The sequence below is a fragment of the Canis lupus genome, chromosome 9 (genome assembly GCF_048164855.1).
Source record: "Canis lupus baileyi chromosome 9, mCanLup2.hap1, whole genome shotgun sequence".
NCBI lineage: Eukaryota > Metazoa > Chordata > Mammalia > Carnivora > Canidae > Canis > Canis lupus.
This window is the reverse complement of record NC_132846.1, coordinates 51826989-51846854: the sequence shown is the minus strand read 5'-3', so window position 1 is coordinate 51846854 and position 19866 is coordinate 51826989. Positions and strand designations below refer to the sequence as shown.

The 19866-nt window shown below is 37.8% G+C and overlaps 1 protein-coding gene across 3 annotated transcripts in view; it reads left to right on the top strand.

Moving 5' to 3' along the window:
• The window catches only part of SPTLC2 (serine palmitoyltransferase long chain base subunit 2), a 109557-nt gene that overhangs the window by 17962 nt on the left and 71729 nt on the right, over nucleotides 1-19866 (top strand). For all 3 annotated transcript variants that reach the window (XM_072839494.1, XM_072839495.1, XM_072839496.1), the window contains exons 2-3: nucleotides 6830-7024; nucleotides 18620-18774. In XM_072839494.1, the coding sequence (XP_072695595.1) occupies nucleotides 6830-7024; nucleotides 18620-18774 (350 nt within the window). The remainder of the gene's footprint in view (nucleotides 1-6829; nucleotides 7025-18619; nucleotides 18775-19866) is intronic.

Genomic DNA, 19866 nt, shown 5'->3' with positions numbered 1-19866 from the left:
GGGGAGGACTCCCTATTTTTCAAAAGTTGCCTGTGGGAACAAAGAGGACACTTCTGGAAATATACGTTCAGAGTGTGGCATAAGGTGTATCTAATTTAAACTCCTCAAATGTTACCAGTGATTTCTGAACTGCCAAATCCAGTGGCTTAACAGAGTAAGATAAACCATGCTCGGCCAACTATATGTTCAGGTGTGGAATAGCTTCTGTGACTGGGGCAAAGCTCCAAGCTATTTTCTTTAGTATGTGTGGTATGTAGTAGGGAGAGACTAGTACATTTCAGTAAAATTCCAAGAAAAAGCCATTTCAGCAGAACTAAGTTTAAGGAACAACAGAATATACCACTGGAAGTGAATGGGGTTCATTTAACAGAAATGGCGTGATGACAGTCCTTTGATTTGCCAAAGAATAATGGGTGGTCATACTGGACATTAACTTTTTTTAAATGTTCCAAAGTAACCACCAGATGGACAGGTTCTGTCACACTATGGTCACATTGAGTGGAAATGTCTATTTGCTTATAAAATCACGTTTATGTGATTTTTGTATTCCTATCATAAGTGTGTGCTTTTGTTTTGCACTAATTACTTCCCCATTATTGCATCGTTACATAGATACTTATGTTCTTTCATGTCGGGATCATTCCATATATGTCAGTTTACAGTGTAATCAAAACTTACCCTTTTTTCTGTTCTGAAACTAGAAAGACAGTGCAACACATGATCTAGGACTTTTTTTTTTTTTTTTTTTGGCTATAAAGACATTATTAGGACAATTGGCAAATTGGTAAATATTAGTATCCTAAATATTAGTATTCTCTCAGTTTCCTGATTTTGATAATTGTTTCATAGTTAAGAGAAACATACTGAAGTATAAAGGTATATCATAACTGCCCCTGATTCAAATGGTTCATGAAGAAAATTCTCTATCATTGTTTCTACACACACACACACACACACACACACACAATTACTTTTTCCTGAACCAATTGAGAATAGGTTGTATACATGATTTCCCTTTACCTTTTGTCTTAGTCAGTTTGGGCTGCTATAACAAAATAACCATAGATGAGGTGGCATAAACAACCAATATTTGTCACAGTTCGGGAAGTCCAAGATCACTTTGCTGGAAGATTGAGTTCTTGGTGAGGGCATTCTTCCTGGCTTGTAGATAGCCACTTTCTCATAGTGTGTTCACAGGGCCATTCTTCAGTGGAGATCTCTGCCTTCTCTTATGGGCACTAATCACTTTATGGGGCCCACCCTCATGACCTAATGTACATCTAATTACCTCCCAAAGGCCCTGCTTTGAAATACCATCACACTGGAAGTCTAGAGCTTCAATAAATGAATGATGTGGGGGTGGGGGGGAGACAAACATTCAGCCTATAACATTCTGCCCATGATCCCCCTAAAATCATACTCTTCTTGGACACAAAATACATTCAGTCTACCTTAATGACTTCAAAAGTCTTAACTCATTCTGGCATCAGCTCTATAAAGTCTATATAGTCTGAAGTCTTATTTAAATATCATCTACTACATCTGATACGAGTGAAACTCAAGATACAATATAGCCTGAGACAGTTTCTCTCCAGCTGTGAGCTTGTGAAGCCATGTAAGTTATGTGCATCCAAAATATTATGGTGGGACAGGCAGAGGACAGACATTCCCATTCCAAAAGGGAGAAATCAGAAAGAAGAAAGGGGTGATGGGTCCCAACCAAGTCCAAAATTTAACACGGGAAATTCCATGAGCTCTTAAGGCTCAAGAATAATCCTTTTTGGTTTGATGCTATGCCGTCTGGATCCTTTGGGATGGGGATCGCTTTCCTCCACACTCTATGCTTCAGGCTGCCTTTCCAAGGCACCTATCTATTGATTCTATCTGAAGTGATGGTCCTGCCACCTTTGAAAGTGAGAAGGGTATCCTGATGATCTCTAGATTGTCTTTGGAATTACTTTTTCTTATCTTGAAAATAACACACATTCACAGCCAAATAGCTCTGTGGTCTAGCTTTGTAGGATCTAAGAATTCCTAATAGCCTGTATGTAGCACACAGTTTCAAGCATCAGGTGGTTCTACAAGACTTGTTATGAAATCTATAGTAATCTCTTGTTCTCTTCTACTCTTTTTTCCATCTTCTTTTTGGTGTTTACCTCCACATTCTAAAGTGTTTATTTTTTCTTGACTTTTCACAGTGGACATTATTTATTATTGCCTTATTACTGTTAGAAGATTTGCGCTCCTTCTAGGAGAGGATTCTTGTTGGAAAGATTGTGGCAAGAAGTTTGATGTGACTAGAAATATAACTGGGGTGTGGGGAGTGTCTTGGTGGCAGGGAGACCAGGCAGGAAGAGGAGGGTATTGCAATGGTCCAATGAAGGAAGAGGCACTGAGAGGTTTTTTTTTAAAAATTGATGAGTAACATATTCAGGTTAGTGCATAAAATATATCATGCTCCGTGACTTTTTACCTGTGTGTGTACTATGTCTCTAGTACCTGTCTCAAGATGTAGAACATTTCCAGCCTCCTTTAAATTCCTGGTGCCAAAAAATAAAAAATAAAATAAGAAATAAATTCCTGGTGCCCCAAAATGAGATCTTGAACTGAGGCACAGAAATTCATTACTGGTTCTAGAATGAAGTCCAAAAATGAGGTGGGGTTAAAGATGACTCCAAACTTGGGAGACTGGGTAGACTGGGTGATGATGTTGCCAACCAGGTGGGTAATACAGGAAGATAATCTGTTTTAATTGAGGGAGGAGTTAAGATGGTGAGAGAAGGTCAGCTTTAGACTTATTGATTTGGGATGTCCAAATGGAACTTATAGGTGGCAGGCAGAAACGTAAATTTGGAGTTCTGAGGAAAATTTGGAGTTGACGTGTAGATTTGTACACACTTACCAGCGTTTACAGTCTGTTTGAGAGCTAGCAAATAGATGAAAAAATTCTCTAGAGAGGCTGTAGAGACCTGAGGTTATGATTAGAGGCATATATTGCTTTTATTAACTGTGTTTTAGTCCAAATAGTGAATAAAATCAGTGAGAAAATTCAGTTTAAACATTTTTAAAACAAAATGATAAATGAAAATTCAGTAATGTGTACTCTTTTAAAAATGAAAAATCAAATTGGTTCAGAGGGTTATAAGTAAGAAGTAGGCATTCTACCTCCATTCTGCTCCCCACTCCGATCTCTGTGTCTCCTTCCAGATGATTTTTAGTACATATGTGTTATGTTTATGGTTTTCTTGATTATACCTTTCCATTATTGCTTTAGTTAAGAGTCTTTTTTTCTGGCTGTTTCATGTATGGTGGACAGCCTACAGGCATGTGAACCGAATGGCTTATTAGTTTGATTACCCCCCCCCTTCTTGTAATGTGTTTTATGCTGGTGTACTTTTTAATCTTGACCACAAAAAAATTTCTTTAGCCTTTTTTTCTTTCGCATTTTCTTGAAAAAAAATTACTTTTCAAGCTAACATATCTTGGTCTTTGGAGTATTTAAATATTCCCTTGATTAATAATACTAGCACCATTACACTCTTGTTTGTTTAATGTGAGCAAACTGACAACTTTTTTTTAACCTGGAGAGAAAGAATATTTTTCTTGATTGCCTAGTTGACACTAATTCTTGTTAGAATGAATGAAAGGCCTCTTAAGAGCCCTCTTGCTCGGTGAATCCGAGATATGAAATACACTGAAAGAGTTTGTAGCCTATGTTTTGTTTAGTGTTAATTAGGTCTCCAATGTAGTTGAGTCAAAGGTATTATTATTTTTTTGAGTCAAAGGTATTAGATGTGGGTTCTAGAAATGTCCTACTATTAATTGTGTAATTATTGTAACTTGTTTAAGCCCTCTGTTACAGGGTACTTATTGTTGAAAGAGCAAAAAGCATACTGTGTATTTTCATTCATTCAACAAATACTTATTGAGCTCCTATAAGGTACCGCTTTCTGTGATACTAATAGTATTAAAAGGAAATATTATGAGTATTTACTATCTGTTAGCACTTAATACTATCCTGAGTGCTAGGTGTAGGATAATGAGCAAAGTAAGCCTGGTGCTTTCCCTTATGGAACATTATACATGTATAAGATGGTGATACTATTATTTTTATTTGAATCATGTCAGAAATAAAATTTGGCATCAGTAGTTGAGTAACAAGTGATTTTCTTCTCTCTGAATTCTAAGACTTTGTCAGCTATCAGATTTGCATATCAGTTGGCCTATACATTCTCACCCTGAATGATCAGAGTGACCTGTGTTTTGACTGAGACTCTTTTCCAAAAGTTATTTCATAGTTGAATCTCAGTTCCTTAAAATGCAATTAATTTAAAGTGACACTGTGATAGAATCACAATATTTAAAAGCAAACTAATGATTTAACTTCCTCCTTCCTAGACAGTCCAGCCAACTATATGAAAATACTTGGTTGTGCTGGTTTGGGTGTGTCTCAGATCAAGGCGGATATCTTTTAAAGAGATCCACCCACAGCATTCCTGACATATAAATCTGTCACACGTTTGTTAGAAACTTAGAGCTCTGAAAATTGTCTTCCTTTTTATTAGTATGTTCTATTGAGAGAAAACAATTTCAGAGCTAAAGAGAGTTGGTTACTGGAATTAAATACAGCGTTCTTTTAGATAATAGTTTTTTAAAGAGATGATCAGAATATTATTTTTGTTGTGTTTTTAGCGTCTGATTTTGTTTTGTCCAGCTTAATAGCTTGTGTATATGCTGTATTGCTAATTTTTAAACAATCTCTCATCTTCAGTTATTGGCTCATTTCTAGCTATTCTGTTCTAAACACATTGCATGCAGCCTTGCTCCTGCATAGAAGTTTAAGTAGTAAACATTGATACCGACTTCTATTCCTTTGAGTAAGAAATTGTTGAAGACGTACATCAATTTTACAAATAGTTTTCAGGAGTTCTTTAGCTCATCAAATTGAAGCAGTGCCAGCAGATTCCAAGTATCATGCCTATCTGAAAGCCTTTCCTTTGTCAAGAATAACTTTCTTTTCCAGCTGTTCTAACTTGCAGTATTCAGGTAGCTTTCCCAAAAGTAATATTATTGGGATATAATATTAAAAAATATATTTAACTTTTGGATCAAGTTGTCTGAGAGGCCAGGAAGGAATCTTATTCCTTTGGGGCTTTTCATAATGCTAGTGCAGTGCTCAAATTGAAAATGTATTCCAAAAAAAAAAAAGAAAAGAAAATGTATTCCTAGTAAATTGTGAATGAGCATCCTCACTGCAGTTGGCTGTTTCAAAGTTAAGATTAAAGTTATTACACAAACTTCTCTGATGAGATTTTTCTTTTTTTTTTTTTAAATCTTTATTTATTTATGATAGTCACACAGAGAGAGAGACAGAGACAGAGACACAGGCAGAAGGAGAAGCAGGCTCCATGCACCGGGAGCCCGACGTGGGATTCGATCCCGGGTCTCCAGGATCGCGCCCTGGGCCAAAGGCAGGCGCCAAACCGCTGCGCCACCCAGGGATCCCTCTGATGAGATTTTTCTATAAAACAAGATTTCCATTAAGATTGGCCAAAACAGAGAGAGCTTTAAACTATGAGATCAAAAGTGCAGTATGGCTGTATATTAATTCAGGTATCCGAAGGATGAAACCAGGGATAATCTTAGAGTGGAAATGGATACTTAAGGCAAGATGAAGGGGGACAGAACGATTTCATGACAGTTACTGATCACTCTTAACTGTTTTTCTCCTTATGTTGCATTCCACTTTCTACTTCTGTAGAGTGCTGGACCACTCTTACGTAAGCATTTTACTTTTGCGCAGAATTTATTTGTGTTACCACAACAAAGGCTGTTAATAAACCACATATTTCCATGGGGCCTGGTGCTGGTTATTATTTGGCATACAAGGGCTGGTGGCTTTAAGACTATAGAGCAGGGAAAAAAAAACTGTATAGCAGGAAAACATAAATATTTTAGTTTATCCTAGGACTGATTCACTTTTGCTACTTCATTTGTAAGCTAATTTAATACTTCTCAAGATAGGCTTTTTTTTTTTAATTCTTTTTTTTTTTTTTTTAAGATTTTTAAAATTCATTCATGAGAGCCAGAGAGAGCGGCAGAGACACAGGCAGAGGGAGAAGCAGGCTCCACGCAGGGAGCCCGACGACGTGGGACTTGATCCTGGGACTCCAGGATCACGCCCTGGGCTGAAGGCTGCACTAAACCGCTGAGCTACCCAGGCTGCCCCCCGCTTTTTTTAATTCTTTTTTTTTTTTTTGGCTTTTCTTCTTTGATTCATTTTTTTATTTGCTTTATTAGAACAAAGGAAATTATATATACTCCAACTATAGTGTTTCAGGATCTATTTCATAAAACCAAATAATGATAGAAATGAATGTTACGCATTGTTCTTAGGTATTTCCTTCTGTTTTTCTTTGCAGTTTATCTAAAGTATAGATACAACTTATATTTCTTTTTTCCTTTTTAAGATTATGTATTTATTTATTCATGAGAGACACAACCGCAGAGACAGAGGCAGAGGGAGAAGCGGGCTTCCCTCAGAGAGCCTGATGGGGGACTCCGGGATCACACCCTTAGCCTTCTTAGCCGAAGGCAGACACTCACCACTGAGCCCAGGCATCCCTAACTTAAAAGATTTCTGTGTTTTCGTTTTGTTTTATATAAGATTTCTGTTTTTCTTTTTTTTAAAATTATGCCTTGTTTAGATCTTAGTGGATTTTTTTGACTATTAGAGAATTCTGAAGTTATATACATCTGTTAGGAATTAGATTTTAAGTAGTAACCTTTTTCTTGGGATCGGAATAAATGTTTTTAACTTCCTTTTTAGATCCATCATGTTACACAAAATGGAGGACTTTACAAGAGACCATTTAATGAAGCTTTTGAAGAAACACCAATGCTGGTCGCTGTGCTTACTTATGTGGGATATGGTGTACTCACTCTCTTTGGATATCTTCGAGATTTCTTAAGGCATTGGAGAATTGAAAAGTGTCATCATGCAACAGAAAGAAAAGAACAACAGGTAATTGTTAAGAGTCTTTGATTCTGTAAACGGAAGCCTTTTATAGACATTCTGGTATTCTCTCTCTCTTTTTTTTTTTTTTTTTTTTTTAGAAATTTGGATACATCTTAAAATAAAAATATTCCAGATGCAGTTAAATGAAAACGTTTCACAAAGAAAGTGGAAAACAAGATTAAGGCATGGAGAAATCAAAGCATTTAACATACTTCTTTATTTTTTTTATTTTTTAAAGATTTATTTATTTTAAAGATTTATATTGTGTGCTCATGCATGTGCGCTGAGGAGAGGAGGGGCAGAGGGAGAGGGAGAAAGAGAATCTCAAGCAGACTCCCTGCTGAGCACAAAGCCCTTTGTGGGGGTTATTGGACTCTGTCCCAGGACCTGGAGGTCCTAAGAGTTGGGCACTCAATCCACTCTGTCCCAGGACCTGGAGGTCCTAAGAGTTGGGCACTCAATCAACTGAGCCACCCCGATTTCCCCACATTGAACATATTTCTAATTTAATTGTCACAAGAGTCTATTCCTGTTTGATGAATGAGAAAGCAAAAATTCACAAGTTAAAATAACATTTCCTGAGTTGCTTAGTGTCAGAGCTGGGATACAGACATGGGTCTGTCAAATGCCAGAAGCCATGTTCTTTATGTTTGTGGTATAGTGCTATATCCTAAGTTCTGGCTCTGATCTTCTGAGAAGATAAAAAAAGTTCTGGAGAACTCATGATGTGTTTTATTATAGACACATGATATATAGATGTTTGGCTCACAGATCAGCTCCTTTCCCCAAACAAGCCTGAAAACAAAATATGGCTGAGCTCTCTGTTCCTGGAAAAAGAAAAAAAGGCAAAAATCAATCTTGTTTTAGTAATTATGAACAGAGATGGTAATAGTTGTCTTGGGGTGGGGGAGCGGAACCTCACTTCACTTTTTTCTGTATACTCCTTTGCACCTCTAGAGTCTGTACAGTATACATTCTATTCTCAAGAATAAATAAAATTAGAGTGAAATGCCTGGTTTTTCTAAAAACAAACTTGTTTGTTCTTGGCATGTGAAGTATGGAGAGGTTATCTTCTAGCCCAAGGAATACACTAAAGAAGGGCTTCAGAAGTTTTTTTGGTCCATAATACCTCTCATTTTTGTGGGGTGTTAGAGAGGCAGGCTTGGTGGCAGTAAGGTCACCAATGAGAGAGGAGCCATTAGATACTGGAATGGATGGTGGTCCTATGGGAGAGAAGGGAGCGTCTAGAAAACATGGGGAAAGAAAGGACCTTGTTCAAGGTCCTTTGCTAGAAAGCCAAAACCAGTCAGTGTGGGAATCAAAGATTCTGGTTCTTGGAGAACCTAGAATCCAGGCTCTCTTCTCTCTCATCTCAGCCATTCTGTACCCTTTCCAGCCCCAGCCCCAGCACCACAAGTTGGTCCTCTTTCTTATTGCCCTGAAATACCTACAAGCTGTCTCATCAAGAAGGTATTTCTTGAATACCAAACACAAGCAAAGCCCTGTATTCAGAACTTGGTCCAGTAGGCCAAACTAGTTTTCATCATTGAAATTTTTTGCTTCTCTTATTTTTCTACCCTTGTACATCCCAAATAGACTCTGTGGCTGGAGTGTATCAACAGTATGTTGATTTTGTCATCTCTCAGGTATGGCTTACTTATTATAAGTTATAGGTTACTGTATGCTTATGGGGTTGTATGGAATTACAGTTACTGGTTTACAGGCCAGTCTTCCTGTCAGACTGAGTTGATGGTGGTTGTGACTGATGGGAACTAAAATTTTATTCACATATTCAAATGAGAAAATCTTTATTTATAGGGACCTCTCCTAGTGTGAACACACTGTAGAGACCTAACATGGGAAGGTGGGAGCCAGGGGTGCTAATTGTGATGTGGAGAGCATTCCTGGCTGAGGGGATGGTGTAGGCAAAGGCATTAGGGATGTTTGGGAGAACCTGGAATGTAGGTGTATGAGAGATTGTGTTTTGAATGTCAGATAAGAAGTTTGGCAGGCAGTGAGGAGTCTGGGCAGTTTTTGAGCAGGGGTGTGACAGGAGAGTTTTCATAGCTGGTGTTCTGTCAAAGTGGGATGAAGAATGAATGAAACAATGGAGTTGCATCCAAATTACAAGAGTATGTTATATTGGAACTTGTTTTATGCTTCCAGAAGGTGAATTGATTCCTGAGTTATTGAGGCTGCCTGTGTTCTTGACTTTTGTGTTCAAGTATGGAACATAGGGATTTTATTCTTAAGTAGCTTCTAAAGTTGTTGAGAAAACATAACTCTTCAAATCTAACAGGTCTTTGCAAAGCCCTTTACAGGTAAATAGTGTTTGAATTGTGGCAGATACAGAACTGAGTAGCATCGAGTTAATCAGGAAATAATTCTCGGAGGAAGTAATAGGAGGAAATATGTGGGATAGTGGGGGATATTTGCTTCTACAGTTTGTTTAGAAGACTACTATTTTTTTTTTAATTTTTATTTATTTATGATAGTCACACACACACAGAGAGAGAGGCAGAGACATAGGCAGAGGGCGAAGCAGGCTCCATGCACCGGGAGCCCGACGTGGGATTCGATCCCGGGTCTCCAGGATCGCGCCCTGGGCCAAAGGCAGGCGCGGAACCGCTGCGCCACCCAGGGATCCCTAGAAGACTACTATTTTATTCAAATTCATTTCAATAGGATTTTCACAGTAGATAACATTAACAGTTAAGCCAGCTGAATTCTACCATTTTCTTATAAAAATTCAGCTTTTAGAGGGAAGGAAGCTCACTCAGTCTTGTGATAGAGCATGTTTGTTTTCTGTTGCTGGATTAAATGTAGTGAGAGGAATATGCAAATTTTAAGGTGTTACACTGGGAGAGATGAGGGAAAGTGGTTGCTTAGGATCATAAAATGCAAATATAATGTTGCCACTTCCTCATTTCACTGAATGAATGGTGTTTATAACCACATCCTTACTTTCTTCCTCATTCCATTATAAAAGAGAGTCCATTTTAACTATTTATGCTGGTTCTTCATGTTGATTTGGGTAGAACTGAATCCCATGGTCCCACTATAAAGATAAGTTAGGAGTGCCTGGTGGCTCAGTTTAAGTGCCTGCCTTTGGCTTTGTTCATGGTCCTGGGGTCCTGAACCCCCCCTCCTCCCCATCGCATTGGGTTCCCTGTTCTGCAGGGGGTCTGCTTCTCCCTCTCCCTCTGCCCCTCCCCCCAACTCCAGCACTTGCGCTCTCTCTCAAATAAAATCTTTTAAGAAAATAAAGCTAACAATAAGTTAGCAAAAAATTTAAAAACTTAAAAAATAAAGATGAATTAGCCTGAGTTCTATGTAAATTGCAAAAAATTCTTTGAATTCTTTACTACTTGATCCTCTGTTATTAATGTTGTTTTGGATGAGAATGTTGTTTTTTCCAGTCTGTGGTCTGTTTCTTTTTTATGTGAGGTGAAACTAGTACTCCAGAAACATGTATGTGATTAGATAAAGCAAAAGGTTGAATTTAAAATGTTCTAATCTAGATAGGAAATAACTAGAAGTCTAAGGAGCAAATTATGGTATGTAGTTAGCACGCACTTACTAAGCTTAAAGTTTTGCCTCTACAGGTTTGTTCATGGTCCCATATTCAAAAATGGGAGGGGTAGGTTATTGGAAAGGGACATTATTTTATCCATCTCCTGATATGTTTAATTTTCAAGATACAAAAGAAGGAAACTGATTGAAGTGTATTAATAGGAATTTCTGGAAGGATTTTATTCTTAATCTCCTTCAAAAAGTAGTCTGAGAATATTCTGATTAATTGTCATTTTAGCAATATCTTTGGAAACTATTAACGTAGTACAATTACTTGATACAGAAGCTGATGGATTATCAGTTGGTTTGTCTTTTTTAGTTCTGGGGATTTACAGAGAGCTCTATTTACCATTGTTTTGTGGTGTGTTTGGAGACCTGGACAGCAGACCTCTATTTTTTTAATAGCCTCATTGAGATATAATTTATATATCATAAAGGTCACCTGTTTAAAATGTATAATTCAGTTTTTAGTGTTACAGTTGGCCCTTGAAAAATGTGGAGGTTAGGGGTGTTGACCCCTTCCCCCATGCTGTTGAAAATTTGTATATAAGTTTTGACTCCCCTAAAACTTAACTACTAACATCCTGATTGACCTGAAGCCTTGCTGATAACATAAACAACACATATTTTTTAAGTTCTATATATTATATACTGTATTCTTACAATAAAGCAAGCTAGAGAAAAGAAAATGTTATTGAGAAAATTATAAGGAAAATACATGTATAATGTAACTGTAAATATTGGAAAAAAATCTATGTGTAGGTGGATCTGCACAGTTCAAACATATGTTCAGGGTCAACTGTATTTTCTTTTTTTGTTTTTGTTTTTTTGAAGATTTTATTTGAGAGAAAGTTTGAGAGACAGAGCAGGAGCAGGGTGAGGGACAGAAGCAGGTTCCCCACTGAGCAGGACACCACCTCCCACCCTCACCCCCACTCCACCCCACCCCATATGGGGCTGCATCCCAGGACCTCAGGATCATGACCTGAGTATAAGGCAGATGCTTAACCAACTGAGCCACCCAGGCACCCCGGGTCAACTATATTTTCACGAGTGTGTACAACCAGCACCATAATCTAATTTTATAACATTTATATCACCTGAAAAAGAAACCCCATACCCATTATCAGTCACTCATTACTCCCCCTCATCACCCTAGGCAACTACTACTCTACTCTCTGTCTCTAGATGTTTCATATAAATGGGATCATACAGTGTGTGATCTTTTGTGTCTGATACTTCTAATTTGGCATAATGTTTTGAGGTTTGTCCGTGTTATAGTAGATTTCAGTAATTCATTCCTTCTTAGTGCTGAATCATATTCCATTGCATAGAACAGTCATCTATTTTTATTTATTTTTTTTAAGATTTTATTTATGTATTCATGAGAGACACAGAGAGAGGCAGAGACACAGGCAGAGGGAGAAGCAGGCTCCTCACATGGAACCCAATGTGGGACTCGATCTCCGAACTGAGATCACACCCTGAGCCAAAGGCAGACGCTCAACTGCTGAGCCACCCAGGCGTCCCTATTTTTATTTACTCTAGTGATTTCTTACTGGTACAAACTTGTATCCCAAATAAACCTTTTTAAAGAGTTTTATAGTAGATAACAACTATATCCTTTTGCACTGGTGACATAAGTAGATCTGCAAAAGTTTCCCTGTCATCTATGGGGCTTTGGGGCTTTTTTGTTTGGAGCAACAGAGTAGCTTATTTTTAGCAAGGCTTTTTTTTTGGGTGGGGAGGGGCTTTTGAATCTTTAGGCTTTTATTATTTTTACTAGTGAGAATATGTAAGTTTAAAGATGTGGTGCCCTGTCTGATATCCTAAGTCATTCCAAGTTTAAATTGAGTACCATTAGAGTCCTAAACTGGTAAACTGATTTAAAATATTTATCAAGGGATGCCTGGGTGGCTCAGCGGTTGAGCCTTTGGCCCAGGGCATGATTCTAGGATCTGGGATCGAGTCCCACATCGGGGTCCTCGCAGAGAGCCTGCTTCTCCCTCTGCCAATGTCTCTGCCTCTGTGTGTGTGTGTGTGTGTGTGTGTGTCTCTCTCATGAGTAAATAAATAAAATCTTAAAAAAAAATAGAAATTTATTAAAAAAATAAAATGTTTATCAAAATGAAGAAATAAAGTTTAAAAAATAATAGAATTTATAGGTTCTTTTAAAAAAAAAGATTTATTTATTTATGATAGACATAGAGAGAGAGGCAGAGACACAGGAGGAGGGAGAAGTAGGCCCATGCTGGGAGCCTGACGTGGGACTCGATCCCGGGACTCCAGGATTGCGCCCTGGGCCAAAGGCAGACGCTAAACTGCTGAGCCATCCAGGGATTCCCGAATTTATAGATTCTTAAAGGCTACCCATAAACCCTCAACAGTTTTTAGACCCCCCCCCCCAAAAAAAAAAAAAACAGTTCTTAGACCCCAGTTTAAGAAATTTTATTGATGTTTCCTTACAAGCTATCTTTTGTTTTTATATATGTTTCTTATGAAAGCATTTTGAAAATACCATGACAACTTTGGTAGTAAATAACTGAAAATGTAAAAAAGAGCAATTCGCTCTACTTAAATCTGGCCATCCTGTGGAGCTTGTTAGTGACAGCATGTGATGACTGGTCCCGTACTCTTGCTCTTACTTACTACACATTCAGTTTTGACCATTGGGAGTCTGGTAAATCAGTTTTGCATCCATTTGTCCTGTACCAGATCATTCCCAGTAACATAGACATGTTTTTTTTTTCCCCATCTTGAAAACGAGCTTTCTCTTGATCCTTTCTCCTCCATCTACTGCTCCGTTTTTTCTAACTTTTTTTTTTTTTTTTTTTAAAGTAAGGTCTGTACCCACTGTGGGCTTGAACTCACAACCCCAAGATCAGAGGTCCCATGTTTTACTGACTGAACCAGCCAGGAACCCCTCTGTCTTCCTCCTAGAGTAAAATTCTCCGATAGAGCTGCTTCTGGTGTCTTGCACCCCATTCTTTGCTGAACTCACTCCAGTCAGGATTTTGCCCCTACCACTTCAACTAAAACAATTTTTCTCAGGATCACCCCTGACACCTGTGTTGCAAAATCTCATATTCCTTACTTGGTCTTTACTTTGTTTAGCCTGCCAGCAGCAATTGACACAATCGATCATTCTCCTTCTGGAAGCACTTTGCTTACTTAGTTTTCAGGCATTGTAATTGCCTGGTTTTTGTCCTGCCTCTGTTTTCTTTCATTCCCTCTTGCTAGATCCTTCTCATCAGCCCAACTTCTAAATGTTGATATGGATGTGACATTGGCTTCATCCCTAGTCCTCATTTTATGTGTACGCATTCCTTTGGGGATTTCATCCATTATCGTGGCTTTTGGTACCTCTGTATGCTGATAAGTTCCAAATTTATATCTTTAGCACTGACTTCCTCATTGAATTCTACATAACTGCCCATTTGACATCTCCACACAGGCATCTCAAACTTTACATGTCCAAAGCTAAGCTGACGTTCATTGCCTCCTGACCAGCTGGATAGCTTCCTGATCTCTATGGATGACAATTCTTTTCTGCCATTGCTTAGGCTGAAAACCATAGTGATATCCTTGACTCTTCTTTCTGTCACACACCATGTGTAACCCATCAGGAAATCAAGATTCAGCTACTTATCAACCTCCATTATCACCTAGACATCATCTCCTGCTTAGTGTCTTGCTCGTTTGCTCCTGTCACACTGGCCTTTTGCCGTTCCTTGAACACAAGTACACTCTTGCCCCATTGCTGTTGCACTGTTTACCTGTCAGATGGTCAAATGGATAGTTCTCTCCCTTCCTTTTCCTTTATTCTACTCTGGCCACCCTAGCTAAATTTTAGTTTGGCTCCGGCAGTTTATCTCCCCCTTCCTTATTTGATTTTTGTTTCCATTAGCATTTTTCACTGTTTAACATACCTTATATTTTATATATTTGTCTCATGTAATATCTGTCTCTTCCACCAAAATATAAATTCCACAAGGGCAGAGATTATTGTTATCTTTTTGTTTACTGTTATATGCCAAGTGCCTAGAACAGTGCTTTGCATTTATTAGACTTTCAGTAAATGTTTAAGTTAATAATATGAGGAGTGGTGGTAATAACAATGAGTGTTGAGTCTTTTGAATTTAAGTATTCATAGCATTGTGTATGTGTGTACACATATGCACATACACACAGATGACTCAGTTTAAGATCTAAGAAAACAGGGGATCCCTGGGTGGCTTGACGGTTTGGCGCTTGCCTTTGGCCCAGGGCGCGATCCTGAAGTCCCGGGATTGAATCCCACGTCGGGCTCCCGGCATGGAGCCTGCTTCTCCCCCTGCCTGTGTCTCTGCCTCTCTCTCTCTCTCTCTCTCTCTCTCTCTCTCTGTGTCTATCATGAATAAATAAATAAATCTTAAAAAAAATCTAAGAAAACAGCTGTCTTTAATTTTGAAATGTCATTACATGTCTTCAGTTTCAGTGATTGAGAGTTTTGAAGCATCCTGATCTTTGCCAGATACATAAGTACCTTAGCACCATCAGACAAAGTAGATTTTCTTGTTATCAGATCTTTACGCTAAGTAAATTGGGATCCATATTGTTGAGTCAGGCACTCAACAAGCTGTGGCACATAAACCTTTCAGAAGAAATTGTAAGTCATGGAAATGTATGGGCATAGACTTTGGAATGAAAAGGCCTCGATCAGTTCCTGGCTCTGCCCCTGGCTTGTTCCCTAACTGGGAAAGCCATTTTGCCTTTCTGGAGTGGGAATAGTATCTTCTGTTAAGAAGGTGCAGGGATATTTATGAGCAGATATATGTAATGCTGGACATAAGTATCATAAGTACTCAAATGGGAACTCTTGCTGCTGTTGTGATTATCATCATATTTACACATCTATGTTGGGCCAGAATTGCTCTTGACAACCATGGACAATTGTTATAATAAAGTCAACTTCTCAAAGTGGTAGCACTCAGCCTTTTCCACTGTGATCCTGAAGTCTAGATAGGCACTAGAATAGGTGGTACCTATTTATTTTAAATAGTATAGAATGTTTTTTAAAAGACTCAACCTCAACCAATAAAGGATATTTATTGGCTAATTATTAAGCTCCAGACTACTTTTGGTAAGGTCTTCAATGATCCTGAATTAACAAATCCATGAATTTGAATTTTTCTGTTTGAGGCCACTGGTAGAAGTCACTTACCCAGGGACTTCACACTCAGCAGTCCAGGGTATAGTTTCAACTAGTTATTATTTTCTATTTATCATATATATCTGCTAGTATATGGGGTTTGTGGACAAGGTCTTCAGGAAACATGTGCATGAGGAGTACATCAAGTTCAAACAGTGCATGAAAGTTATTTGTATTTGACTCTATCATTGCCACTCACCCACCAGTTAAGTATATTTTGCCTGGGCAAGTATCCCTGTAGAGTGCTTGTTACATTGTATTGTAACTTCATTTGTGTGCCACTCCACTCCACTAAGAGATCTTGGGAGTGTAGAGGTTGTGTCTTACTCATTTTTATCGCCAATGCCTAGATTAGTGCCTGGAAAGGACAGCTCAGTAAATGTTTGTTCAGTGACTGAGCAAACAAGTAGTAGGTCGGCCCTGACTGAAATCATTTTGCAGTGACTAAACTGTGGAGGAGGAAGAGGGGGGTGGGTATGTGGAGTGGGATGGGGGCCAGGGTGGGAAGGGGGAGGGTAGCAGTAGTGGGGGTGTCACAGTTTGCAGAGAGAACCCTCGTGTTCTTCATTATATCCCAGGTCTGGTAGAAGTATTTAGAAAAGAGTATTTGAATGAAATAAATGAAGAGACAAGTCCTCTAGTATAACCCTAAGTCCTTGAAAATTTAAACTGTATATTTTTGGAAAAAGACACTCACCCTTGTTGCATAGAACAGGAACCCTGAATAGTGATCCCTTTCCATCCCCATTCTTACTTCATTGCTAATAAGCAGCAGGGAGTTTGGATAGCTGCCTTTCAGCTCTCTCCACCAAACCTTCTAACTGCAGTCATACTGGTACCCTGGCCATGAGTCCCTCTCTTCTGCCATTCCATCCCACCTGCTTTTTGATCTCTAACATTGCTCACTGTGGCAACTTCTCTATCACTCTGTGCAAGTCTGTTCCCATCTCAGGAACTTCCTTGTTCTCCCATTGTAACAATGAGCTGAGCTGATGAGTTGAGCTGCGAGCTCCCTGATGTTGGCAGTCTCTGTTGCAAAGACTGGAGCCCCTCTCTCCCTTCCCAGCCACACCACTAGGTCACTGGTTCCCCAGAACTCTACTTAACTTTAGCCTGCAGCCTTTTTTTTGATATTGGGGTTTGGTAAGACTTCTGGTAGGTGGGACCAGACTCGTAAGTGTTTTCTGATGTTTATATAATGTATACAAAAATAATACTCTTTGTTGCTACTAAAAATTTGTGATGGAGCCTTTCTCTTGGGGGTTTAAGTTAATACCTTTAATATTAATGTGCAGTGTTTAGAAAAGTTATAAAGAAATAAAATTTAGAAGAGTTAGTACTCTTTACCCTATTTGATATTAATAGAAAAGGATTGGCGACAACTGTTTTGGGTTTTTTTTTTTGTTTTTGTTTGCTTTTTTTCCTTTAGGCAAAGAAATGCATAGTGAATAGTAGCTAAGGAAAAGTCCCAAATTAGAATTTAGATGTCTTTGTTCTAGTTTTCATTCATTTGATATTCTTGTTAGAAGTGGAGACTATCAAAAAGGACATATCAGTTAAGTAGTAAGTTTCCAGTTGATAGACACATTATTTATGGATATTTTCTCTTAAGGAAATGTCAATGTTAGAATCAGTTGTGAGATGAGGGTGTCAGGTGCTGCACATTCCTAAGAGTACTTTCTGACTTTGCTCAGCTTGATGTAAGATTTTATCTGCTGTGAGGCTTATTTAGTAGAGTCCAATGACATAGAAGGTTATTAATTATAAAATTATATGAAATCTTATTTAGCAATGAAAGTCTTTCAAAATAAGGCTTAAACTTCAATGTTTCTGATTAGCTTATTTAACGTAAGTCCAGATCTCAGGGCTAGAAGTTTAGCAGTTTGCTAACTATAGTAAAACTATAGTAGTTTTCTTTTTGTTTGGTTTACCCCTTATCTTCAGGAGTCGAGTTGTTCTAATGTGGTCTGATCGGGTTCTGAGCAGTGGTCATATTACATGGGACATGACATTATGCATTTATTTTGGCTCCACCCAGGCTTTTTTATAGACTTAAATTTAGTGTAACTTATTTCACAGAAGAAGAGAGGGCTTTAAGTCCCTAGTCATGAGAATTCATCATAAGAATTTTTTTTTTTTAACTCCCATCCAAGGAAAGAAACCTGAGATAGGTGTCTTTCTATATAAGCTGTCTTTTAGTATTTCTTGTTTATCATTTTTCTCTGGATGTTTTTCACTTTGATCTTTAAAAATATGCAGAGGATGGGGAATTTTAATTTCAGAATTATTTTTCTTATTTGAAACTGGAATTACAGTGTTTTTTAATGGCATTTCCCAATATATTACTTGGGAGGCAGAAGAGAAGTCCTTTTGAGGTTATTGGGAAGGAAAATCATTTAAATGACAGAATTGTACAACTAGGTTTTATTTTTATGGGGCCTACTTTTTAAGTTAAATTCTTTGGTTTTATATTCATGTAGTCAGATAGTTATTTACAACCATTTCATATAGGTTAACTGTCAGGGCCAAGTGATGTTTACCTGATTAAGAGTTCTTTTACCTTTTTTTTTTTTTTTTTTTATGATTTCTGTGCTCAGTATGGGGCTTGAACTCACAACCCTGAGATCAAGAGTTGCATACTCTACTGATTGAACCAGCCATTGCCCCAAGTTGTTTTAACATAGAGAATTGATGCCTTTACAAATGTTTTCCTTATCAGTTAATTCAGTGTAATTGATCTCTTGTTCCCAAGCACTCTTGCAACATGGAAAGGGAAGTTGTAAAAATTTTCTAAAGTAATTCAGTTAAATTCATGGTATTTCACCATTTGTTGGCAGGACTTTGTGTCGTTATATCAGGATTTTGAAAACTTCTATACAAGGAACCTCTACATGAGGATCAGAGACAACTGGAATCGACCAATCTGCAGTGTGCCTGGAGCCAGGGTGGATATCATGGAGAGGCAATCTCATGATTACAACTGGTCGTTCAAGTGAGTCTCAGTTGGGAAATTATTTGACAGCAAGAGAAAAAGAATTTCTTCACTTCAGAATATATTCTATTGTAGACTGAGTAATCTATAAAAATAAGAATAGAAGCTGAGAGTACAGTACAACATAGTTACCTTGCAATATGCTTTGCATATTGTTCTTTGCTATCTAGATTTTTAAAATGCATTTTTCTATTACATTTGATACTGTGTTGGATTATAATTGAATACAAAATTCGACTTATTAGAAAAAACAAAAAAAAAAAGATAAACTGTCCTTTCTGTTATGCCACTTATCAGAATCAAGTGTCTGAATTTACTTCTGCATATTTTGATTTCTCAAATGATTTAAGGATATATAGAATGTTTTTACTTAAATAGATGGAATAGTTTTTTAAAAATCTTTTCATATTCATAAAATTTTATTGTTTAGATTGTACACATTGCATTATTATTAAGAAAAAAAGGCAAATAATACAGATAAATGAAATGTTCTCCCATGACAACTAGCCACTATCCCTTCTGCAAACCCACTTCTCCACAAATCTTCACTCCCTCGAAGTAACCATTGTAGTCTGTTGTGTATTATTCCTCCAGATGTTTTCTGTGGGGTATGCATGTAATCAATCTACTGGGGTTACATAGAGGTAGGTTTTGATTTATAAGAATAGGATCATACTATGGAAATCATTTTATATCTTGCTTTTTTTACTTGCTAACACATTGGTAATATCCTGCTTATCTATTTTCACAGCAAGATCATTATTAGTACTGGGTACTGAGTATCCTATAATATAGCCATAGATAGTGTCTAGCGGGTTGGACTGCATCATTCTTCGTTAAAAACCCCAAAATCTCAAAAAAAAAAAAATCTCAGAGTTCAAACAGCAACAGTTTATTTCTTGTCCACGCTTTGTGTCTGCCTTAGGTTAGTGGAGCCTCTGAACCATGTTCTTGCTTGTGGGCCCAGGCTGACTGAGCTCCCACCATGTAGAATGTCACTGGTCTGGGGAAGGGACTTAGTAGATAAATTGTGTAGTGACTCTCTTTTTTCTTTGCTTTTTAAAAAAGATTTTATTTTATTTTAGAGAGAGT